The following is a 25,896-nucleotide window of genomic DNA, read 5'->3' as shown; positions in this document are numbered from 1 at the left end:
TCAAAAACATGTAATGATTTGCAGAAAATTTCTAAATATGCAGCTTAATTACTTTCATACATGTAGTAATGGAAACAAAACTCTTTGAGGTTGCTTAATAAAGATACTACTTCATTAATTAGTGACCTCCACTTATTTGAACATTAAATAAGGAAAACAATATATTTAATATGCCTGAAAAAGCTTATTCTCTTAGGCAAGTAATGAATTCTTCTTTGAAATCTTTACATTGCTTGGTTGGGTAAGCTTTCTTGCTCCCTTTTACTTAATTAACAGGTAATTTCACCCTGGTAACATATTGGGTGTACTTCCTGGGCGTTCAGGTACTGTTAAGCAGTCTGTCTGCTTAGGACAGTACCTGATTCAATCCTCACAGCTCTGTAAGACATGTGGAAATTATTATCATCCCCATTCTGTAGGGGAAACTCAGGTAAAAATGAGTTAAATAACTTGCCCAGGTCTCAAACTAATAAAAAAATAGAGCCAAGACTCAAATCAATACGCTTTCAAAGTCCACACTATGCTATCTCATTTTCTAAATCCCTTTGGTAATTACCAAAAATTTATACCAGTATAGTAGACACTAGAGAAAGCATATATAACCCATGTGTTACCTACTACATATGTTCTGCAATCTTGTCTACATTTGATATTAAAAAGGCAATTTTTTAAACTCAAGTTTTGAAGCTGAAGAATTTAAAGGAAATTAGAGATTACCATGCTAATTTGAATAGATCCCCAACCATTGGAAACCCCAGTTTCCATTTGACCAATAAAAGCAGTTCTTAGAAACACCCAAATGATGCAGGGTCTTTAGTACACATATTTTAGGCATTCATCAGCTGTCTATTAAGGCAGAAACTTCGTTGTAGTTAATAATTCCTTCTTCCATCTCTGTTTCCCTCCCCTTTTCAAATTGCATTTTTCAATTGTTTGTTCCCAAGACAAATTTACTGTTCTTCAGGGTCAGTACACAGACTCAGTTTCAAAGAAATCAAGCATATCATGAAGGTTACAGCTCTGTGGGTTAAAAAGTTATGATTTCAGGTAAGCAGTTTAAACAGAGATTTTGTGTTGACTGCCATGTGGAAATCCAGCCACCATATGCTTGTTGTGCATTAAGTACTGGGACCATAAGAAACTCTTAAAAACTGAGAATAAACTAAGGGTTGATGGGGGGTGGGAGGGAGGGGAAGGTGGGTGATGGGCATTGAGGAGGCCACCTGTTGGGATGAGCACTGGGTGTTGTATGGAAACCAATTTGACAATAAATTTCATACTTAAAAAAAAGAAAAAGAAAATATTTAAACATACACACACACACACAAAAATGGAACTGAGACCAAAAAAAAAAAAAAAAAAGAATAAAGAAAAGCTTGGAAAAAATTTAAAAAAGAAAAAAAAAAAAGAACTGGGAATCCCCCAAACACAAGGGTCAGTGAATCCTCAGAAGCGAGGGATTCCACCAGGCGTCCCTCAGTGTGGGGTCTGTGGGTCAACTTCTCAGAGTTGACGATGTCTGCAGTTGATCATGTCTGCACTATCGTCTCAGTTGTCCTTGCTCATGCTGCCTTCACTGGTATTTCAAGGGAGTGCATTTTCGCTCCCATTAAATCTAGTGATTTTTCACAGGGGAGGCAGGAGCAAATAGTTGTTGATGTTGTTGGTAAAATACAGAAGAGTTTATCTATCATGTGTGTCCCTGCACCGAGGCTACCTTGGCATCTGCACAGTAGCTTGGAAATCATCCCAGGCTCATCTCCCCAAAGTTATCTTTGATTCTTTCAATATCAGCACCTCCGCCTCACCTTCTTGGGCTTCAAACTTGGCTCCTTGTCTTCCTATTGCTCCATTTGGAAAGATAGCCCAGTTTTAGACTGTTTACCTTGTCTCTGATTTGACGGTTTTAGGGTTTGTTTTGGGGAGAGGGGAGAGCTCCATCTTGGTATGTGTTCTCATTAGAACTTACTCTATATTTATGTCTGTTTGCCAGGGGAAGATATTGAAGAAGATAGCTCACACTGGGGAAAAAATGGATAATCATTACACTAACAGACCCCCAAAATACCCATTATGACCAGTGTCTACAGGTCCAGTGCAAAAGGACAGTTTGGATATAAAGTAACTGCTCTGCGGTTTGAAAGAGTGACAACATAAAACAGTCCAATGGAAGAATCTGTCAGGAATTGCGGTATTCTAAATTCTAAAAATTCGATTCTAAATTCTAATCCCAATTTAACTGCACTCATAGAATGGGAATGGGTATCACAAGTAAAATGGGAAGCATACATTCTTTATTTTTACCACTTAATCAAAATGACTTCTTGAACACGGCAATCTAGATCTTATGATAATCCACTGCAACCTACCCAGAAAAGCTGCATCAGAGAACGCTCCTCTGGCAGGACCTTGCCTCTTCTGGTCCATGTTAGGAACATGTAGACTTGTTAAGACTTCCCCTTCTCCTCTTTCCTCTAGCTCGCATTTTCATTTCAAACTGACAGAAGGCTTTACTTTTGAAAAATTTCTAAACTTATCTTTGTGATTCCTACCTCTCACTATTCTCATGCAGGCTCACATCCCGCAAGTGATTGCTCTGACCTACTCCTAACTGATCAATTTTTTCCCTTTGTCCAGACGCATCATCTCTCTTGCACAAAATACCAGTTAGAGACTGGACTTGGTTTATGTGTCCTCCCAGATTTCCTTGACCCACCTCACAAGCCCCCATTCTCCAATATGGGCCGTGACTATCTGCCTCACTCCCCAGAAATGGGAGTTCTGACTACTGTCACACCTCAACTGCTGCTGCTGCTGCTGCTGCTGCTATAGCAACCACAGGCCTCTGTGCACCTTTGCCCTCACTGGACTGGACACACAGAGGTTCTGGCTTCCCCCACTGCTGCTCTGACCCAGTTAGCCCAGCCCAGAGGCAAGGGGTTGTTAGTACCTCATGGAGCATAATGGCACCGTATGAGTCAACAGACAAGAAGGGGCCAGTGATTAAATTGCTTGCACCCCCTACCCATTCCATGGGTTATTTCAAGGTGTGCTAGCTTCATACAGCCTCTCTAAAGATGTCCCGCAGGATGAAGCAATCAGCTGTTTTAGGGGAAGTTATGGTCAGCCCAGTGGTGCATCCTTTGATATTTGGAATCCTTTTTTCCTTGCCTCTTCCTTGACTCTCTCATTCTTGATTTCCTGGATATATACTCCTCTATAAATTATTAGTCCATATGTTTTGCCTTAGGCATTATTTGGGGGGAACTTGTAGTAATAATCTTACAACCTTCATAATCTCCCCTCTGGCATAATGACCTGCAAAGCTCCCTCTGCTTAATGTACTGGCATTCAGGGAACTCTGATTATTTTTTCCACTACCTACCCCACCTATTCTTTCACTATTTCTAACTTCCTTAGTGCATACTACACTCTGCTCATGCACAGCACAGAGTGTATATTCATGGTTGCTGTTTACTGTGTCCTGTATTGTGGTCACCATTCTATGTTCTCATGTCTTATCTTCCAGTTAACTTGTAAACACCTCAGACATAGGGATCATGTCTTTTGTGTCTTGGCATCCTTCCTCGCTTCTGCAATGGTTAACAAGAGATTATTATATTTTTTGATGATAAAAGTTATGTATATATGGCCATATTTCTTCTCAAATAAAGAATAAAAACACTGGAGTAAACACAGGCACCCCTGTAAGTAAGTAAACACTAATGTGAAATGACGCTTAGCAACAGTCACAGTCAGATTTCAAAGAAAAGGAAAATATTTCTTATGGAAAATAGCAATATATAGGTTAGAAGAACAAAAAACCAAACCAGCTCTCTGCTATTTTTCCTAAGGGATCCCTATCTCAACTCAACCCACTATTCAACAGTCATCACTTGATAACTTCTGACTATTAAAAAGTCCCTACAAAATATTCATTTTTATGGATATCATAAAGTCAAGTGGTATTCCTGTTAGATTTGTCATCTCTTGTTCTCCAATGACAATAACAAATTATAACTCCAATTTCATATGGTGTTTTATAATTTTCAAAGTACTGCCCCATGTATGTTTATCATCAGTTCTTCACAGACCTGTGAGGCAAGGCTCATGTCCTCATTTGGTTAGGGTGTGAGAAAGGGGGCTGGGATTTGGGATGAGCCTAAGGTCATAAGACAAATAACATCTTGCTTGGAGGAGAACCCACCTCTTCTGACTGCTAGTCCAGAGGTCTATTCAGATTTTCCTCAGAAAGATTTGACTAAGTGAGTTGGTTGTGATCAATAAAGAAGCATGAAGTCTTATGTTAACTCTATGGAAAAATTCAACACATGAATGAATTGTGGGATAGCCATGTGACCCCCTACATGCAACGAAGATTCTAGTTTTTAAGTACTCCTTCCTAGATTATGAATCCGGCACCAAGATATGAAAATCTGAGATAGCCCAGGAGAGCCAATTAAAATATGAGGAAATCTGAGAAATGCAGAATTAAATCTTAATTCAGTTATTCATAATTTACCAAACCCTCAAAGGGCTCTCAGAGTTTCGGTTTTACAGCAGGTGGTAACACCCTGCTTCCATTTCGAAATCATTTTCTATCACCTTGTTGCTGATGCAAATGGAGAGTACTGAAATACAGCCAATGACCAGTGTCACTTTTCTCTCAAGGATGAATACAACACACTCAGCTTTAAGTGTGTGTGTGTGTGTGTGTGTGTGTGTGTGTGTGTGTTATGTAACTAATCAACTAAAAAGTGTGCTATGAGATACCTAAGGACTATAAAAGGAGAATGGTTACAAAAGATAACAAGCTTGGCAGAATGTGTTAAGGACAAATATAATTGCTGTGTCCCCTGGGCCGTGCAATGCTGGGACACAATGCTTGAGGTTTAAAAGGCACATTTGAAGGGTGCCTGGGTGGCTCAGTCAGTTAAGTACCTGACTCTTAATTTTGGCTGAGGTCATGATCTCACAGTTCATGGTATTAAGCCCGCATTGAGCTCTGGGCTGACAGCATGGAGACTGCTTGGGATTCTCTCTCTCCCCCTCACCCTTTGCCCCTCCCCTGCTCACACTTGCTCTCTCTCAAAATAAATAAATAAACATTAAAATAAATAAAGAAAAGGCACATTCAGGAGGCGGGCATGTAAGGTAAAACCTATCTGTGACTACTGTGGAACAGTTTGGATAGGCAAGAAAAGATCATTTTCTTGTGAGTCTTAGTCATCCTGAGCTGGGAATATCAAGTGGAAGAAAGCTAAAGAAAGATTTACAAGTATTCTGCCTAAGGCCACAACTCAAAGCTAGCAGGTGCTGCAGTGGAGCTGATTTCCAGACCCATTCATATGCTACTCTTTCCATCTTCTCTCCCACATTGTCAGATTGGGCTTCATACGGAGTCTCCCTCAGCTTACTGCTGAGAAAGCAAAGTCATCATATATGGTCCCTGATGTGAAGGGGAAAAGGCAGCACAGAAAGACAAACCAAAATACAAAATTGTATATTGGAAATTCCAAATGAGACATTCAGACCTATGTGCCATAGGAGCTCAGAGAGAGAAAAGATCACCAAGAAACTTGGGGGGGGGGGGCTTTATATAAAGGGGTGGGACTGAAAGATAATGAAAAAAAATCCATTTGAAAATCTACCCATGCCCACCAGTTCCAAATTTACTTATATTCCCTAGAGCAGTGCTGTTCAGAAGTATGTGAGCCATATATTATTTAAGTCTTTTAGTGGCCACATTTTATAAAGTAAAGAGAAACAGATAAAATTAATTTCGATAACATTTTATTTAACCCAACATATTTAAAATATTTCAATTTTTTATCAACATAAACTAATTCATGAAATATTTTGTATTTTTTTCATACTAAATCTTCACAATCTGGTGTGTTATCTCAGTGTAGACTAGTGACATTTCAAGCACTCAAGAGGCACAGAGTAGTGTTACCATGTTGAACAGCACAGATCTAGAGAAACTCTTGTACATTGAGTGGAAGATGTAACTAGGATGTACTTTGAGGCACCGTTTATTATGTTATAGTGAAAAACAGGAAATAGCCCAAGGTCCATCAAAAAAGGGAAATGGGTGAATAAATTGTGAGCAAAAGAACGGAAGTACTGCTTGGCTTCATGTTACATTCATGTCTGCAGTGACCTCTAGGAGGGAGCAGGTGGATTGAACTAAAGAGAGAAATACATAGATGTAAATGTTATCTGTAATTTTTAATTCTTTAAAGATAGGTTAAAATAAAAATAGGAAGGTTCATCTCTGATCACTGTGGGTGGCAGATATATGGGCACTTTATCACACCCTTTGCACTTTTCTGTACTTAAAAAGTTTTAAATAATTTAGAAAATGAATAAAACTTGAGGATATGGAGGTAGCAAGTGGGAGGCAATCAGAAGACAGGCTCTTTAAACAAAGAACAGAACAGGGTGGTCACAAGTCAAGAGGCAGCTGGGGTGGTGGCTAGACGGTAAACTGGTGGGGATGATCTGGGAGTGGGAGAGAAGACTCTGAATATGAGCCAATAGCCTAAGCTTTACGCCCCCTGCCCTTCTGTGTGACAGCTGAGTTCCATTTGGCAGCCTCACTGAGGGCGAGTGTAGAGGGACCAAAAGGTTTCACAGGGAAATGAGGGTGTAATGCTTTGGAAGCCACAGGGATACTCAGTGGGTCACCTTCTCTACTCCCTGGACCTGGGGTCTATGGGGTATGTCAAGAGTTCAGCTAAGCTACTCCATGCTATTGCTGCCTCAGCATCCACTTTGTTTGGCCAAACAGCCTTCAGGGACTTTCACAGCAGCCCCTCATGCACCCTAGCCCCAGGAAGTAGCCTACAGACAGAAGTTCCTCATGTGACTTTCCCAACAGCCCTTGCAATCAACAGTCTCCCAACCCTGCCTGCCTCAGATAAGAACTTTGTGTAGCATACTCACACCACACTCTTTCCGGTTTGAATTGACCCATCTTGCCTTGACTGGGGAACCCCAAAGCACTCTGCCCATGGACCCTAATAAAGGCATATGTGCTAGGGTCCTGCCTCTCCCTGCCAGCACCTTGCCTTGATCTCCCTCTGTGACCCCTCAAGGTATGTCATGTGCTTCCTCCAGGACCTGTGAGTAATAAACTATCTCAGCTTCTCTTGTGGTCTGTTGTTGAACCCCAACTCACCATCCAGCACCCTCTATTCTATTTAACAATGTTCACTTAGCAACATTATAATAAGGTATTGCAGCGGCGGGAGGGCGGGGGGCAGTTTCTGCTTGGTGGTGGGAAACCAGGGTCCATGGGGGCTGCCAGCATTAAGGAAAAGTAAGGAAACAGAGAAGATGTTCAGAGAAGAGGCTGAAGATACAAGAGAATTTGGTGCTCATGAGGAGAGGCTGAGCACACATGGTGGGAACTCAGGATTGGATCAGATGGAGCAACACACTGGTCCATAAAGATTTGGGTCGTCACTGACCGGAGAGCCTTTCCCTTTTGGCACCAACTGGTCTCAGCAAGGATGTGAGGTATGATGGGATTTGTTCTGATCATCTTCGGGGGCAAGAGGAGGTCAAGAGTGTTTCCAGAGTCTGAGTCCTGAATGATTTGCTTGCTGGTATGTTGATTTCTGAGACATCTGCTCTCTTTAGGTATCACACTGCATATCTTTAGATTACTTTCAATTTTTGACTATCCTAACAATTCTGTGAGGAGAGACAGTATAACATAACCATCAAGGGTTTCAGTCTTATATCCTCCACTTTGTATGAAGCCTTGAACAAATTAATCTTCTGGGGCTTACTTAACTCTCTTTAACTGAATAATGGGTTAATAGTATCTAACTACCTCACAGTGTTGGGATAAAGATTAAGAGTTAATATGCATAAAGCACTTATAATAATACTTAGCATGTAGTACACACCTAATAAGCATTAGTCATGGACATTATAATCTATCAGCTATATATTTCCATACATCTATGATTACCTCGTTAGGATAAATTCTTGGCAATATAATTGTTGGGTAAGATGATGGACAAAATTTTAATGCTTTTAATACAACTGGCCAAAATATGCACCAGAAGATACATTAAATCCCATTGTATCTAACTAAATACCATTGTATCATCAGATACTTATTTTATTCCCACTTATGTATGTCACAAGGCATGACAACCCACTACCCACCCATCAATCAATTACAGTTGCCCTCTGTATACTCACCAACCCAGAATGAGGGAGTGGTGCCTGGTAATCTGTAGTTTAGAGATGTTCCCATTTGATTCATAAATACTCTTCAGTTTAAAGCCATTGTTCTAGAATGTTATCAATTGACAACCAATTGATAAATTTTATCAATTTAAATCAATTGATTAATGCTAAAACATTAGCATACCCAACCTTTTTGTAATACCAACACCTTAGACCAGGCTCTTTTTGAAATTCCCCTTGGCTTTTATAACACCTCTCCTACCTCATTTCCTATTTCTATGTCACCTTTTTTTTCCTTTAGGGGAAAAAAAACTGGATATTTTATATAACTGGGAAGTCTAAAGTGGCACTGGCTGCAGGCACATTGTCCAATAGAAATAGAACACGAAGCATGTACACTTGGGGTCTGAAATCATTCATCAGAGTGCTGCCTCTCTCCTCCCATCATTGGCTTGCTTGCTCTCTATGTGGCCTAAGTCTTGGATGGACTCTCTGGTAATCAAGGTACTGGCAGCCTCTGACTCACATCCTTGAGGCTTAACAAGCCCAGGAGAAAACAAAACAAAAAAACAAAAACAAAAACACACAGACAAAAAACAATGTATACCCAAGAATCCTAGAATAGGAATCTTCCCCACCAGGAATCCAGGAGCAGGAGTTACCACATCAAACCCAGCCGAGTGCCATGTTTACATTCCCAACACGTCCCTATCTACCAGTTCCTTCTCAACTGTCTTCTGATTTCTCTTGCTTCCTCAAAGCATTCACAACCAATCACTGAGTCATGCTGATTTATTGTCCCCAGTTGTTCTCAAGTCTGTCCTCTGTCCTAACTGCTATGACCTTGGTTCAGACTCTCATCATCTCTTTCCGTAGCCTTCTATCCGGTCTCCTTTCTACATTTCTGCTGCCCTTGGATTCATCCTCCATACATATCCAGATGCAGCCCATTTCCTTGCTTAATGACATTAAGTGCAATACCATTAGGACAAAGTCAAAAATGCCCTAGCATACAAAACTCTCTAAGACCTTCCAGAACTACTCCTGATCCTTGTATGACCAAACCAAACTCGTTTGTTTTTCCTCAAAACCTGTTCCCAATTTTGGTTAAATGTGTTCCACTCATTAAGTACCAATGCTGAAAATTTAGTCATTCTCAGCTCTTTTCTCTTTCTTTCTATGTCCATGTTTTTCTCTGCCTGTTGCACTCTGACCGCCCTGCCCAGGCCATATCATATTTCTCCTCTTTACCAGTCATCCGCGGAGTCTGTGCACCTTCCCAGCTTCTCTCCACATTGCCATCAGGTATCCCTTTAAACACAAGCTTTACTTAGAAAAACTTCAGCGGCTCCTCATTATCCACTGAATACAAGTCCCCTGGTATTGAAAATATCACAGACTGGAAATTAGTATGATTCAACACAACTGAAAATTATCATGGTTCAACATGATTGATACTTTGGGCCCTATCCCCTGTGCCCCACCTCTCCACATCATGCAGGCAACCTCATTGTCCCCATGCCTGTTTCCTCTGTTCTCCGTGTGTGGAATGCTCTTCACACTGGCCTTTAGAAATCCTTCTCAATCTTCAGGGCCCTGGCTTTTTCTTCCATGAAGCCTTCCTAGATTTCCCTAGTCAGACAAAATAAATTCTCTGTGCATCCATTGAAGTTTGTCTATACCCATACCTATATCACAGAAGTGATCACAGCCTGATTGATGCAGTAGTGAGCTGTGCACCAGTGTCAGCCCCAATGGCATGGGAGCTCCACTATTTCCCAATTCTATAACTTTGGGGAAATTATGAGCCTGATTTCTCATCTACACATCGCAACGTTAATACCTGCCTCACAGGGTTATCTTAAAAATGAGATATGTATAAAGATATTAGAATAGTTCCTGGCACTTGTTCCTGGACTTGCTCTGACCCCTTCTGAAAACCCCACATCACATCTCAGTTACGCCTGTGCATTCTGGAGTCTGACTCCCTGGCACTGAAGCCCAGCTCTATCGCTTACCAGCTGTGTGGTTTTGGTCAAGTTCTTTGTCTTTGCAGTGTCTGTTTCCCCATCTGCAAAACGGGGATAATAAGTACATGTACCCAACTGGGCTGTTATGAGGATTAAGTAAGAGGAATATAGCAAACACTTAGAGCAGTGCTTGGCATAGAGGAAGTGCTCAGTGTTAGTTACAGTTACTATCTCTGCATTTCCGGGATCCAGCAGAAAAACTGGAGGACAGTGTTCCATAAATGTGTCATTGTACTGAACCCTGTTTCTCTTTGCAGTGTAATTTAGTTAAGGTTCTTCCCCACATTAACAATGCAAACCCATTCCATTACAATTTAGGTATTGTTTTGCTAACCCCTGTTTATAAAATGTCAAGCTCTACACTGTCTCATTGCTTGGTGAACCGTTAGTGAGTGTAAATGTGGGTACAAATCAATTATGGGTGGTTTATTTAGTCTTGGACTGGCTTCTCTGAAACTCACAAGGTATTATTATATACATGTGATTTGATTAATTTGCCTATAGCCTGTCAAGTGAACTGCACCCCTCTAAAAAAAGTATATTGAAATATTTTTATGTTGATTTTGAGGTAGTTGTTGGCAATATATAGAAAGATATCATCTAAAAGAATAAGTTAATATTACAAAAACACTAAAATAAATATCATCCTGCATTTCTATAAATGTTTTTGCAGAATTATTTTATTTCTGGATGTAATGATTAAAAAAAAAACCCACAAAATCTCTAATCTATACTGACAATTGGGGCAGGATGAGATATAGTCTCTAATTCTCTGAGTTTTGTTTTGGAGTTTGAGTTATCATAATGCTTCAGAAGGAAGCCACTGTTGGTTATTGAGAGAGGCAGACAGGGGTGTGGGGGCGGAGTACAGGGGAGCAGCCAGGACTACAGTTTCCAACTGACAACGACCCTGCTGAAGAAGCACTTACAGTCAGAAGATGTGGAAGAAAAAAGGTAAAAGAAAGAAAAACAAACTCATTATAAATATTCAAAACTTGACTATAATGAAGTTTCTCAACCTTGGCACAATTGACATTTGGGGCTGGATAATCCTTGGGGCGGGGGAGGGGGGGCTGTCTTGTGCACTGAAGAATGTTTAGCCGCGTCCCTGCCTTCTACCCACTAGGTGCTAATAGCACCCCCTTCCTAGTTCTAACAACCAAAAATGTCTCCAGACATTGCCAAATGTCCCCTGAAAGGCAAAATCACCCAGGTTTGAGAATAACTACCTTGATGGGAGAAAATTAGTAAAGGTATTAGGTGGAACATCTTATAGATTATTAAAAACGTTCCCTATTTTTAGGTATTTTTATTGACACACATAGGCTTATCATAAAACTAATGATCTGTACTAACAATAAAAAGACCCCAGACCACGGTTCTGATACATTTCCCCAGAGATTAGCACCAGGAGTCCTCTGTCTGGGATGCGGTGATGAAGGTAAATGGGTGACAGGGAAGGAAAGAGGTGCTTTAAAGTGCCCGTTGGTCTTTCCAACCAGCAAATCTATTTTTGCCCACCTGTGAGGTGCAAAACACTGCAGAGAATGTGGAGGTACACTGCACTCAGACTTTCCTTTAAAGATTATACTTCCATGACAAATGACTTCCCACCTTCTGCTTTTTCCTTTTAATAAACACCTGGTTGGTATTTGTTTCAACAGAGGCCATTAAAAATAGTGTTATGCAGTCAGAAAACGGGACTGTTAAAAGAACAGAAGGACATACAGTTCATTTCTCCATAATACTTCACTGAAATCATTTTAGGAAATTAACAATTACATTAATTGCCTAAAAACAAGATTCTCTGCTCTTCCTTGGCAGTACATTTCCCCCCAATTTCTTCTTTATAATTGGTAATAGAAATGCTGAAATTAGGATAAAAACTTTAAACTTGTCATCATGATGAAATTAACTTATAATGCAAAAATAACACTTTCCTATACTGACTTAGTAATATTTCTACTTTTAACTATAGGGGATGAATAAATAAAGGAACACAAGTCTCAAACAGACATGGTGTGCTCAAGAGGTTTAATTATGTGACGAGTAATAAAAAGAACTGGCATAAAGTCCATGGCACTAACATCCGCAAGGATTCCTATTTCCTGAAAACTAGAACAGGCCTAAAGATGGATCTCCTGACCCAACTACAAACAGGTATTTACTTCCTATTAACCTTTGTCAACACTGAACTTCCGAAGCCATTGTTTCCTCTGACGAGACATGCCTTTATTCATATTAGTTTTTCAGAGTGTGTTAGAGTTAAACACATATTTAGCAACAGCAAAAAGGGCAGGGAGACAACAGCAGGAACCAGCAGACACTGCCTATGAGAGATGAAGCTCTTGAAAGAAGTACCAGGATACAGTCTGCTTTGATTTCGGGCGTGAGCTTGAGTAATCCTAACCCTTCACCCACTTTCAACCCATCGTCCCCCACTTTAATGACGCAACTCTTAATTTATAGGAAGATCTTTTGCTTTTTTTGGAAAACAAATGCACGCTCAGATTCTAGGAGCCACTTTTATCATAGTGATTTCTGTGTTACACACTCTTACATGCGACAGACCGCTCTGCTGAGAGTCAGGCAACCTGGCAAGTTAGACTTCGATTCTAAACACTTACTAGAAGTGCGTCCAGGTCAGACACTCAATTCCTCCTGGTCTTATCTAGAAAATGGGTATAAATACCTGCCCTTTCTTACCTGACATAATTGTCCTGAGGTTCATATAAGAAAATGTAGTTGTCAAGAGAAAAAAGCACTGTGTTCCTACCGGTGCTGTGGCAGAATTGCTCTCATAATAGGCATGTTACAGTCCAATTCTTTCAGCTGAATCAGCTTCTTTGTTCATGCCTTAGAGAGCTGGCGGTATTGTATCCCCTGCTGTTAAAATGTGAACACATTAGGTCATTGGTTAAAAGAAGAAGAACTATACTAGAAGCAATGCCTCTTTATGATGAAGGTAAAAATACTGAAATAAAAATTTTAAAGTCTTCGAAGATGAGGCAACTACCTTAAAGCAGTAAGAGAATGACTTCTGTTTGTGCACCCAAGGGGAAGGAAATAAAAATAATCCTAATCAGAATTTCTTGACCTTGACACTTTATGATCTGCTTCATCGTTTTGGTTTATTTACACTTCTGACTCCTGGGGCTCTCAGTGCCCTGGGCTTCTGGGACCCAATCTCTTGTACCCTCTCTTTACACCTTCCCCTGAGCAACACAAAAAACTTCTGATTAATGTCAGAAACTTAATTAACTGAATGTTAGATGAAATCGATTTCAGAAAGTATTAACTGATCTACCTTTTAACTCTTAAACTACTTGTTTCCAACTGTAGTAAAAGGTTTGGGCACCCTACAAAGGAATGCTGTGCATCTCAAATCAGATTTCTCTTTTTCTTTTGGGGAAGGGAGTGGTGGTAGTGATAATAGAGAGAATGATGGATAGAAAACGTTTATATTCTCATTAAGATAAGAAGGTTTTATGTTCTCACAGAATGGTTCTCAGGTACAAAAGAACGTATCCATTTTTCTATTTTGAATTCTTAGAGTAATGTCAATTCATAACCCATAGTTGATATTCAACTGATGTTTGTTGAAGTCAATCATCTTGTTTTGGATCTGTCAGGCTGACAGGAAGAAAGGGTCTGCTAGCATCCTCAGTCCCCTGAGATTTATCCTTAGCTGGTCTCCCTGAGAATACTCCTTAGATGGAGGCTTAGCCATGTCTATGAATCCAAATCCATCCTCCAGTTCCCTGGCATTCTTGGATTTGGGTCCACACTTAAATTAGTATTTAATGTCTTCATATTGATGTCCTAGAATGCCTTAATATTATTTCTATTATTTCCACCCTTGGTTCTGGGGTTTCCATTAAAAAAAAAATTGTCACAGTATACCTTCTTATTTCTTAATACTGAGCAACTAAGAAAAGATACAAAAGATACAAAATCCATCCTAACCAAGAAGTCCCTTCCATCAAGAGTTGTAAAACATTCTGTTCATGTGTTTGGAATTATCTTTTGACTTTAACATTTGACTCTAACATTTTTTTTTTTTTTTAATTTGAAGGAGAATTTTAGAAGTTTCCAAAAAAAAAGTAACTTTATCACCAAATCAGTAAACCACGTTACCAATTATTTTTTATTTGTATTGCACACAATATTTTACAGAAAAAAAATAAAGAACCCCTTATTCTTAAACTCCAATTAATTACATGTTTTCTTCTGATTCTTCTCAATGTAGATACCTAAATTTTTACATAAATATAATCAGTACATAAAATAATTTAACACTTTTGAATCTCATTTAACATTTGTTCATACAATTTTACATATAGCAATATCATTTAATGACTATATAACAGTCTACAACAGCAATACCAATACATCAAAATCTGCTCATCCATTTCCCAATTTGGGGCTTTTTTTTTAAACCCATATGAATGAAATTGCTAGAAATATCTTTGTATAAGTAGCTTATTTTTCTTTTAAATACTTCCCTAGGCATATGCTATTCAAAGTGAGTTTATCTAGCAAAAAAAGATTGGTTACAGAGCTCTTGTTGTAATCATCTAAATAATTCTTTTAAAAATTACTAATATAATAATGCTACTGACATGAAGACACGTGAATTTTAAAATGTTTTGCTGTAATAGCATAAACTAGGTCAAAGTTGTTTCAATTTGCATTTTTAATACTATTTAAATCTGAATTATCATTCCAAGAATTCACTTTTATTTGTAGCTTCTCATTTGTACTCTATCTTTTCATTAATATGCTTAGTAAAGAGTAGAAAGCCTTATGGATTTGCATCTACTTTTTAAAAAACATTAAGCACTTTATTCATGTGTAATGCTAGTAGTTTTTTTTTTAACCCAATCTTTTCTTCATTTTCTTTGTTTGGTGTCCATTTTTCATTTTTCTTTAGTTGATCTCACCTACTTTCCCAATAATGTTTTTCACTGCCATAAAGTTTTTTTTGTACTACTGGGATGAGAATTGTAGTCTTTTTATTTTTACCTTTATAATCAACATTTTAATTCATCTGGAATGAATGGCCTTATCATATGTAAAGCGGGCCCGATTCTTTTTTCATACTGACATCCAGGCTAGTCTTTCCACCAGTAGTTATTTCATAATTACTTGTTTTTTAATTGGTTTGTCTTTAAATCCTAAACTTTCTAAATATACTATGATGCTGAGTAGGGAGTTTAAGGGCAAGACTCTCATTTTTTTCCCCTAAGTTAAAAAGACAAATCTATCTTTCCTTGCCTATTTTCCTACTTTACACAATTCTGTCAAATTATTCAAAGTATCAGTTGGAATGGTGAGTGGAAGTGTAATAAATCTATATATTAATGTCATCTAGGGGCATTCCTTTGGATAGGATTTCATACACATTACCTAACTTAATCCTCACAATAATTCGGCAAAGTACAGTTCTATAGATGGTGAAATTATCTTGATGGGTTTAAACCTAAAAATATACCCCACAAAACCACTTTATCACATTCAAAATATGCATAAATATTAAGACGAATTCACGACTTGTTTCCAGTAAGCTGTAAATTTCTTAAATCTTTTTCTCCTTTTCCTCACCTTTTAGCCTAGTAACATCTGCATTTCTTATAAACATGCTGTTCAGATCAAAAGATACTCTAAAAAGCATTACTTTGTCAAAACTTAGCCAAATTCTGCTGCCAGGAGCTCCACTGCTCTAAACTATATTTGTAATTAATCCTAATCTTCCCATTTCCCTGATGAGAATCAGCTGAGAGACCCGAGTCTGGAGCAACGCTGCACTGACTTCCAGGAGCATGTTTCCCCTCCCGCAGTACAGGCACTCTTGTAACAGTTAATGTTAGAAGAAAGCCTAGATTCCACTGTTGGCTCTTCTACACACACCAGACCCTGAGCAAATTATTAATAGTTGTCTTTCTTCTTTAAAAATCTATTCACTATCAGCCTCACAGGGTTGTTGAGAAACTGTAATTAGAAAGCACAATAAACGCCTAACATAGAAATGCTCCATTCCAGAACAAAAAATTGGCTTAATGGGCTCTCTTCCTATAGGATTATCATTCTAAGGAACAGAAACAGGAGACTGAAGTGGATGGAGTTTACCTCTTCTTGCAACTCCACAGATACTCACAACTGTAGTACAACAGTTTTGGCTTCTGATGGTTCTAGAAAAAAAATGTTTCTGTTGTTTAGAAATCTATGGATGGTTTTGAGAAACCATCTGTAATCCCAGGTTAGAAATGCCTCACTCCATTTCTTCTTAGGAATTTCATAACAGCCAATCTGAAGTACCTTTTCCTGGGGGCAAGATATTTTGGCCTGAGTTAGAGTTGTTGGAAGTTCTTTTCTTTTAGGTGCCAGCACAGGGCTCTGCAGCAATTTTCTGAAGTATTAAATCAGAACTAACCTTATGCCCTAGACTTCCTTTGGGACAAACTTCCCAAGAATGAACTCTTCAATGACTAAATGAATTCTCCAGCACTTTCTGTCATCTTCTGATTGTGGTGGTGTCCCTGACTCATAGGTTAACAAGAGTCAAATGGGGGAACTGCACTGCAAAGTGGAACTGAACTGCAAAGTGTATTGTAAACACCAGACCTTGACAAATAAAGGAACATGCAAAGCTAATCTTTTAACAGTTGGCACTTGCATAAGTTGCTATTGCTACCATCATGTCTGTACATTGGTATCATATACAAAACACCCACATAATTTACTGTGTAACTATTCAGAGGTGGTAGCAACTGTAATAGCTGCAAAACGAATTAAAATATTCCTTAGATATTATTGTTGTTATAGACAAATACAATCTGAAGATCATTAGTAGATATAGATTACCTGCCGTTAAGCACAGTTGCTAATATGGAACCCTCACTTATACACCCAATACTAAAATAAAGTTAACCTTGTCCAGCAGTCAATCAGTTACTGATAGGTTAACAAAGACATCCAATGACTGATGTCTCAAACAGAACTAAAGACAACATCTACACAGCATCCATCATATAACCAGTTCTAATTACTCATATAGGAAACTGTCCTCTAAATGAAAATACTCTGATGCCAGGACGAAGGCCCAAAATAGCACTTCCAGTTTGCTTCTTCCTAGTTTTCAAGATGTTTCCCTGGGCTTTCTAGGTTTTTGCTTCCCTCAGAGGAGTCTAGTTTGGCCATGATTATGTTATTGGTTCCAGAACCCTCTGGTTGTTTATCATCACCATCAAAGATAATGTCTTCTGGATTTGGAGGTGGGGGACAGAATTCTTCACTTGGAAAGATCTCCCGGAACAGTGTTTCAGCTTGCTTGACCGCATGCTCATTTCCCAGTCCACAGTCAGGCCCAGAGCAGACATAAACATTGGGAGGTAAGCCATTATATGAGCTTCTGCTGACTCCGGAGGAATCTCTCATATTAAAATAAAGAGCCCACAAGAGTCTTGGCTTTGTAAGTTCCTCCTCATTTATTGCTGCTTCAGTATATGGAGTGAATAGTTTCTTTACTACTGAGTCTAAGTCTTCTCTTGCTGTTTTAGAGGAGGAACAGGTCAGATGTACCAGATAAGTGTCTTTCATGCACGTCATGGTTGAAGAACATAATTCAGTGACACGAACGGCACATGTTCCTGAGTCCGCTGGAGGCACTATCAAAATGGAAATTTGCTGATCTGAATCTGTCTTTAGTATAGATTGATCTGTAATGAGCACTGCCCTGGAGATCTGCTTATACTGTATATTTGAGCATGTTTTCTCAGAAAGGTAACTATCCTCCACAATAAAATATTTAGCATTTATTCTTTGACCTAAGTGATCTATAATTGCTTTACATCTTCCAGATTCTTTGTCAACTACAAGGCATTGAACTTTATGGCGAAGACAATAGATTCCACCAAAAACTGCACACATCCTGCAGAAACACTGGGGAATTTCTCCTTGGCCATATAAGGGAAATAAAAAGGGAGTGTTGCCAAACCGTCCAAGACACTGAAGGAAGTTTTTTGTTGCTTTAAGGCCATCTATTGTAGTGCAAGATGATTCTGTCATTGCAATGGAGTGCAGTACAAAATGCTGGAGGTTGGGGGTTAATTTTTTAGTTTTTAAGTATTCTGAAAATGAGCACTGCATGAAAGCTTGGTATTGGTCAGGATGTTGTTCATAGTCTAAACAAAATGTAAGAAATTTCATTAGTATCCTCTTTTCAACCATAGTGAGTTCTTTGCTATTGAAGACATCTGCTCTGGAACAAGGCACCTGTTCTACTTTTCCTTCTCGAAATGCAAGAATCCTAGTGACATTTTTAAATTCTGCATAACGACTAACATTTGATTTGATTAAAAGATCAATTAGCAACCCTTGAGAATACAGGAGCTTTGATACCAAATCAATATTAAACCTCCTGCTTTCTTTAACTATTTGAGAGTAAGTAATCCTATTTCTCTTTAGTTGATCATTGTTGTCTTCCTCTATAGGTTTGTTTTCAACTGTATCTTCATCTGAAACTGTGCGTCTACAAGTTTCATCTCCACAATATTTTTCTTCTGCCAAGGTGCCCTCTACACCACTTACTTCTAGTGAAATCTCTCCATCATTTTTTGGAATGTCTTTGGCAGGCATTTCGTAGCTAGTAACATATGAGTGTGTTTCTTCAGACAAGCATGCAGAATCCAGAGGTTTAGTGAGAGTACTAGATGTCAGTGAGGAAGGATTTTTCTGCAGAGCATCAGTCTCTTCAATTTTGTCATCCATATCCTGATTGGCATAACAAAAAACTTCTGTGTGTTGAATGGTTTCATCCGTCTTGCGCAGAGTGATGGCTTCTTCTGTTTCATGAATCAGGCCTTGCCACGAGGCAGTACTTTCTTCTGCAACATCACTCTTTTGCTGGTACTCCTTCAACCAGGAGAGCAATCCTGAAAAGTTGAAACTTGCCCAGTTTCCTCCATAGTAGCTTCTTGAATCGAGATGCAGAACCCTCTGACCACTTCTTGAACACGCAGCTGCAAGGATGGATTCAGGCAGACCTGTCCCTATTATGATCACATCGAATTCTGTGGGGAGACTGTCCGCCATTCTGGAAGATAAAGCGTCTGCTGACAACTGCCGATAAAGGAAACACGTATGAGTCTAGGCTGAGGGCTCAGCTGGGACGTGAATGTGCCGTAATAAATCTCTCCTTGTGGTATTCCAGTTCATCCCAGAAGTACTGAGGCTGCAGGTCCTAGCTGTTTAACTGTTACCCTTTCTTAATACTGTTTTCCTTAGGTCAGTAGCATAAAAATATGATAAAATATATCTAATCACATCTGAGAACACTAAAACGGATGTGTGGTTTTCATTTCTGTATTTCATCTTAGCAGTAAATGTCAAAATGCATCACACATGCATTTGTGACTGGAACTCTTCTCTGAAAGAAGAAAATTCAAGAAAGAATACAATTGTAAACAATATTAAGAGAAAAGTAATTTCATGCAACAGCAATTACAATCCACTGGAGTCTGATTTGTTATTAGGACATAAGCCTCTATGAAGGCAAGTCATTAAATGCTTTCTTACATATTTTCTAATTTCTTGAAAACAACAGAGATTTACCCCCCAAATTACATAATAATGAAGAAGGGACATCATAATGTCCCATAAAAATAAAGAACTTTCGTAATACAATTCTAGAAGTTTTGCTTTTCTTTTTTTAAATATATATATATTTTTTACATTTATTCACTTTTTGAGAGACAGACAGAGTGCAAGCAGGGGAGAGGCAGAGAGGGAGGCACAGAATCTGAAACAGGCTCCAGGCTCTGAGCGGTCAGCACAGAGCCCAATGTGGGGCTCAAACTCACGAGCGGTGAGATCATGACCTGAGCTGAAGTAGGACACATAACCGACTGAGCTATCCAGGTGCCTATAAGTTTTGCTTTTTCTAATACTAATATTTGAATAAAACTATACAGAACTGTGAGCTTAGACTATAAGAAATGCGTGGTTCCACCTGTTTATGGAAACAGACTACATACTATGTGCACATTGTCATGACGAGGAATATTTCTGTGGCCAATTTAGTCAGTGGGTGTTTTTAGAACAGCTGAATGAAAGACATTTCCGTGCCAAAACCTCCCGTAGGATCTCGTGGTAGCATCATGAGACTATTTTAGTGAATTAACCAGATTATTGCAAAGGGATTAATTCAGTCAAACAACCGGCATTTTGAAATATTTAGGTGCATAAAAGGTCTACTGAAGGGAACATGCATTTATAACAAATCTTTATATGAACGTACACACACACGTGTGTTTTTAGGTGTAAGTTAAAAAGGAGAATTTCTGCCTTTCTAAGTTAAAATATATTCATATAAATAATACCTACTTGTGAAATCCAAGTGAGCATGAGGTGGCTTGCATTTTGCCAGCCTCTGGCTCTGTGACCCTGAATCTCTGTATCCCAAGATAAAGGCCTATCTAAACATCCTCTGCCAAGATTAACATGTTATTTGGATTTTTGGAGGCGGTGGGAGGTGGCAGTGAAGAAAGCGCCCCCCCCCCCCCCCCCCCCCCGTTAACTTCTGGCATAACGCTGGTTATATACCATGCGCAGAACATTTGTGTGGCTAAAGGGGCAACAGCGAAGGGGGTGTAAGGCATACTGCCCTGGCAGTTTTCAGGCTGACACACTATATATACACCACGTGATGTCTCAGCCGTCATCGTCATCGTGCAGCTAGAGGGAGCGTTCTTTGAGCACTAATGTTCCCTACCAGTACACTCACTGAAATCTAGATCAGTACTAAATGGGCCTGCCTAGGCTAAGATGACAAATTACTTGGACATTTGTAAAACAAGCCATTCGACCGAAAATTGGATTAAATCGACTAGTTCACTGAATGGACTGGTCAGTTTAAGTGAAATGGCCATCTTAACAGTCCTGTCTAGTCAAAGCCTCTGCCTCAAGAATATCAGGGATTCTACTTGCTGTCAGCATTCCCTGAAAAAACAGGAACTGAGCGGTGAAATGAGGCGGCCGCCCAGCCTGTTCATACATGTATGTATGCATTACTTACCCTGCTTTCTTCCAGCAGGGTGTGAAGAGGAAGACAGAACCCAGGAAGGTATACGAGGAAGTGTAACCACACCATGTGCGTATTATTGGCTTAGGAGACAGAGCAGATGATACAAAGCATAAGTGCTAAAACCAGGCACCTTCTAACCCACAGATGTCCAAAGAGTCCTCAAAACACCAAGCACATAGGACAGAACCACCTTAAAGAACATTTAGCTCACTCCTCCATGACATAACAAAACTGATGGCAGGAGAGTTTAGTGACTGGGAAACTCCATACAATCGGTTAGCCAGGCAACAGAGCAGAACCCACTCTCGTGTCATCAGGCCAGTGGGCTTTCCACTTGATAGGGCAGTGGAAACAAGCAGCCGCTTTGGGAATTTTTAAATTTCCTCCCCCTACAACACTCCATGTTAGTTCTTGTTCAGGGAGAATGGGGAGGGGGGGGTACCCTCCCTTTCTTCGACTTTAACTCTTATCTAGGAGCACAATCCTTGGAATTTACTTCACGCAAAGAAATTCTTAATCCTGGCTAAGAACTTTTTAAGTTCTATCATAACTCCACTGTTGACTTGTCTCCCAGGGCTTAAACAAGTCTCTGAATCTCTTAGCCCAGAGTTTCCACCTCTAATTTAAAAACAGGGATAAAGTCATGGTCGGAAGCGTAACTGTATGCCCAGAGAAACACAGAAGTCAAAACACCATGTGGTGAACGTTTCTACCAGTTTTAGATAATCCCTTCTGACTAGGATGGGACCTGAGCAGGGAGAGGAATGAAGGAGGAAAAAGCAATGGAAGAGAAGGAGAAGCAGCAGCAGAGTGAGGTCACAGAGAGGAGATAAGGAAGAGGGAGAATGCTAGCACTAATAAAGAACTCCACACACCCTGTTTTTAAAGCCCCAGGCACAAAGTCCAGGTAGAAACAGAACTTCCCAGCACATAAAGAGCACTTCTTGGAAATAAGAAATTTCATGTCTGTGATCAAACACCTGTTGCCCATCTCAGGGAGCGTTAGTGATGATACTTCACAATTAAGCTTCGATCACCCTCTTTCTGAAAACTTAGCCTGCCTAAAAAATTGCCTGGCAGGTATTTTAAATATAAATAATATAATCACCTAGCCATCTATATTACCACCTACAAACACTTAACAGCCCCCTCCCAAGTTTCAAATCTTTGTATAAATGAAATTCTCACATTAATGCCTATTGAGGAGGGGGGAAGTAGTATTGGAATATTAGAATCACTGAATCAATCAAATAAATGAAATCATGATTTCTATTACTTTTTTTCTGGTTTCCTTTAAAATACCAAAGAGTGAGTTAGATCAAATATTTGGGTTTGCCACAACATAGGAGATTGGTGAATAAGAACATTTCTGATAATGCTGCAAAGATTTTGTTCTCAAAAACCTGCCAAGATAAAAGCAGTAATAAATTATCAATAAATACATTTCAGGATTTTTCTTTTTTTTAAGGAACTTTAAGACCTGAGAAATACACATTCTCATTTCACAGCCTGTACAAATGAATTCCTGGAGCACACACAAAAAGGTACTTCCCAAGCTTAGAAAATCATGTCCTCAACGATACATTGGGTAGATCATCCTTCAAAATGTCAAGTCTCAGTGAGACTTGAATCTTCCACAGGATTAGGAATATTGTTGAAATAAATCTTCATTTTAACAATCAAGTTCTACTTTAATGAAATCTACTGGCTGCACAGCTAATTATTTGTCCATCTAGGGTGGGATTCTCAGAGCCAGATGTAATCTCACCTTAGATTTTGGTGTGCTGGAACCACTAAGGAGGTAAAATATAGTAAAAATAGCTTATGAGCCACAAGTCAATTTGCATTCTGAAGACCTGAATGAAGCTCTTTCACTTCCTAGGAAGCATTCAAAGGTTTACATCTGCTAATGAGCAAAATTAAAGAAAAGAAATACACACTGCCACTCGGCTACATTTCTACTTCTCATTTTAGAAAACAATATTGAATGAATTAAATCTCTTCTCATCCCCCTCTCCAGCTTTCATGAGTTACTTTTTCTTGAATCTGTTGACTCTACAGCCCCTCGTTCCTTTCCTCAAAGTGTAAAGCCGCTGTTTCGTGGCCTGTTGAATTATATCGGGAGGTGAAAACAGAGAAATGAGATGAACTGGACAGTGGCTGGAGGGAGCTGGGAAGGAGCTGGGGCTGAAGCCGGGCCGGCTGCGTTGGAGAGGGGCGGCCACAGGCACAGAGCCGGGGCCGCCGCAGGCCGAGAGGAGGTGAAGGAAGGAGGAAGGAAAAGCCATGCGGCGCGGGGCGGACGAGCGGAGGCGAGGCCGGCGCGGGAGCTGAACTGCAGGGCGGGCTGGAAGGGAGGCCGCGCGGGGAGGAACTGGGAGTGGGCTGGGTGGCGAGGGGACGCGCAGAGATGGTGGCAATGCAGGGAACGGGAAGTTTTCAGAGGGGAGGATGCTTTCCTCCCAGCCCAACTCACCGAAAAGGCTGCTGCTAAACCCGTCCCACACGCAGCCCACGGTGTCCCAGACCCAGCCGTTCCTCAGGCAGGACACGAAGGTAAAGGTGACCCCGAAGAGGGACACCAGCAGGTCGCTGAGGCTGATGTTGACCAGCAAGAGGTGGGTGGGAGTGCGGAGCCGCTGGAACTTGTAGTAGAGGACAAGCACCAGCAGGTTGTTGCCGACGCCCAGCAGCCCGATAGAGCCAAGGAGCAGCGCCAGGCGCTCATAGGTGCCCGGGCTGAACAGCGGCGCGGGGCTGAGCGTCCCCGCCGGTCCCGGCCCCTCGGCGCCCGCGGCCCCGCCGCCCTCCCAGTGGCCCTGGCCGCCGCTACGGTTCCCCGAGTACATGGCCCGGCGCCGGCGCGCACGGCGGCCGCGGCGCTCAGCCTCCTGCGCGGGCCGCGGCACGCTCCGCACTGGGTGGGGCTCGGGCTCCACCGCCCGCCCCGGCCATTGTGCGCGCCAGGACCTCCACACGTCACCAGAGGCCGCCCTCTTCCGCCCCTTCCGCCCGGCCCGCCACTGTAGTCCCGCCCCCTACCCCGCGCGTCGCGTTCCCGCCCCTCCCCGCTCCCCCGAGACCCCGCCCCCTTCCCTTGGGCGCTCTCCTGTAGCCCCGCCCCTATCCCCCGCTTGGTGCGTTCCCGCCGATCCCCACACCTCTGGCTCCCTCTCGTAGCCCCGCCCCCTTCCGCGCCGCGCGCCCCTATAGCTCCGCCCCCTATGCCCCCGCCCCTCGGAGCGTCTAGTTCCCTGCGGCTCCGCGCGCTCTCAACCTCCTCATAACCCCGCCCCCTCTTTCTGGCGCTTTCCCGCAACTCACCTCTGGCGTATCCTCTGCTTTGCTCGCAGCTGGGCCTTCAGACTCTCCTTCCTGGCCCCAGCACCCACTGCCCCAGCGTGTGCCCGCACTAGTGGACAGCAGTAGGCGAGCAGGGAGGAGAAGGCAGTAGGGAGGCAAATCCACCGCAGTGGCTCCGCACATCCCATCTCCCTGCACCCGGCTTGAAAGCATCACACGCATGCATCCAATTCACTCGTGCATTTTCTCGTTTATAAACATTTATGAGCGCCTGCGCCTAACACAAGCTAATGAGAGGGTAGGTGAGGGCCTCCCATCTTGGGTTTCTCACCATCCCAGGAAGCTGTAATAACTTACTGCTAGCCCACAACATTACTCTCATCTCACACAGGTAAGTGAGCCCCAGGCTGGACCCCTAGGCCCGCCATCGTTGTCCTTCCTGTCCTGTTACTGAGGCCTGCCAAAGCTCTTCACTGGTGGTGACCATCCAGGCTGTTCTCTCAAAGCTTCAACCTAAATCTAGCTGCTATAGAGAGGTAGGTGCTATATTTAGAACACACATTTTCCACTTGGCCTTTTCCCCAGTAGCCATGAAAATATAGTACAAGTCAAATATAGGTTGTGAACGTGATCATAGTCTGCGAGGGCACCACTGTCCCTGCACAGCCTCTAACAAGGTCCCACAGGAGGACCACAGTCCTGAGCCAGACCTGAAGGTGGCCCTGGGTGCTGGTGACAAGCACAGTGTGGAAGGGCAAAGGAATTGTCCTCTATGAGGGTGTTTACCCCTTCTACCCCTGTTCAAAAGACCAGTAGAAAATCACTAGCTTCACTGAACCCCCATTCTAAATTCCCTGGAAATGCAGAATCAAATAGGGCGGGGTGATCTCTCCACCCTGGTGCATTGAGCAGTAGCTGAGGGGGGGGGGGGGGGTTGCGCCCTCAAAACCTTGATTTGTCTTTAAAGATTCCAATCTGGATTTGTCATCTATGAGACTTATTAACCCATCCACACCTTTAAAAAATTCATCTAATTTTAAATTTTTTTTAATCTTTATTTTTGAGAGAGAGAGACAGCATGTGAACAGGGGAGGAGCAGAGAGAGGGAGACACAATCTGAAGCAGGCTCCAGGCTCTGAGCTGTCAGCACAGAGCCTGATGCGGGGCTGGAACCCACGGACTGTGAGATCATGACCTGAGCCAAAGTTGGACACTCAACTGACTGAGCCACCCAGGTGCCCCTCATATAATTTTATATTTTAGATGTATGCA

General features: G+C 41.3%; 2 protein-coding genes across 3 annotated transcripts in view; both read right to left on the bottom strand.

The window, feature by feature from the left end:
• OPN3 (opsin 3) overlaps positions 1–24,333 on the bottom strand; it is a 43,000-nt gene extending 18,667 nt beyond the window's left edge. The window contains exons 1-2 of one of the 2 annotated variants that reach the window (XM_060643373.3): positions 23,798–24,333; positions 19,327–19,665 (exon numbers count right to left, since the gene is read on the bottom strand). In XM_060643373.3, the coding sequence (XP_060499356.1) occupies positions 19,625–19,665; positions 23,798–24,170 (414 nt within the window). In that variant the 5' untranslated portion in view covers positions 24,171–24,333 and the 3' untranslated portion in view covers positions 19,327–19,624. Of the gene's footprint in view, positions 1–19,326; positions 19,666–23,797 lie in introns of those variants that run through there. The other variant, XM_060643372.3, reaches the window with a different exon arrangement.
• CHML (CHM like Rab escort protein) lies at positions 14,363–23,910 on the bottom strand. The gene is made up of 2 exons (XM_060643370.3): positions 23,798–23,910; positions 14,363–19,358 (listed from the first exon to the last, which is right to left on the bottom strand). Exon 2 carries the CDS (start codon positions 19,329–19,331, stop codon positions 17,370–17,372), a length of 1,962 nt encoding a protein of 653 aa, XP_060499353.3. The 5' UTR covers positions 19,332–19,358; positions 23,798–23,910; the 3' UTR covers positions 14,363–17,369.
• Positions 24,334–25,896: the final 1,563 nt, after the last annotated feature.

Source organism: Panthera onca, chromosome F1 (assembly GCF_046562875.1).
Source record: "Panthera onca isolate mPanOnc1 chromosome F1, mPanOnc1 haplotype 2, whole genome shotgun sequence".
In the NCBI taxonomy this organism is placed as follows: Eukaryota; Metazoa; Chordata; class Mammalia; order Carnivora; family Felidae; genus Panthera; species Panthera onca.
This window is presented reverse-complemented; position numbering and strand designations above follow the sequence as displayed.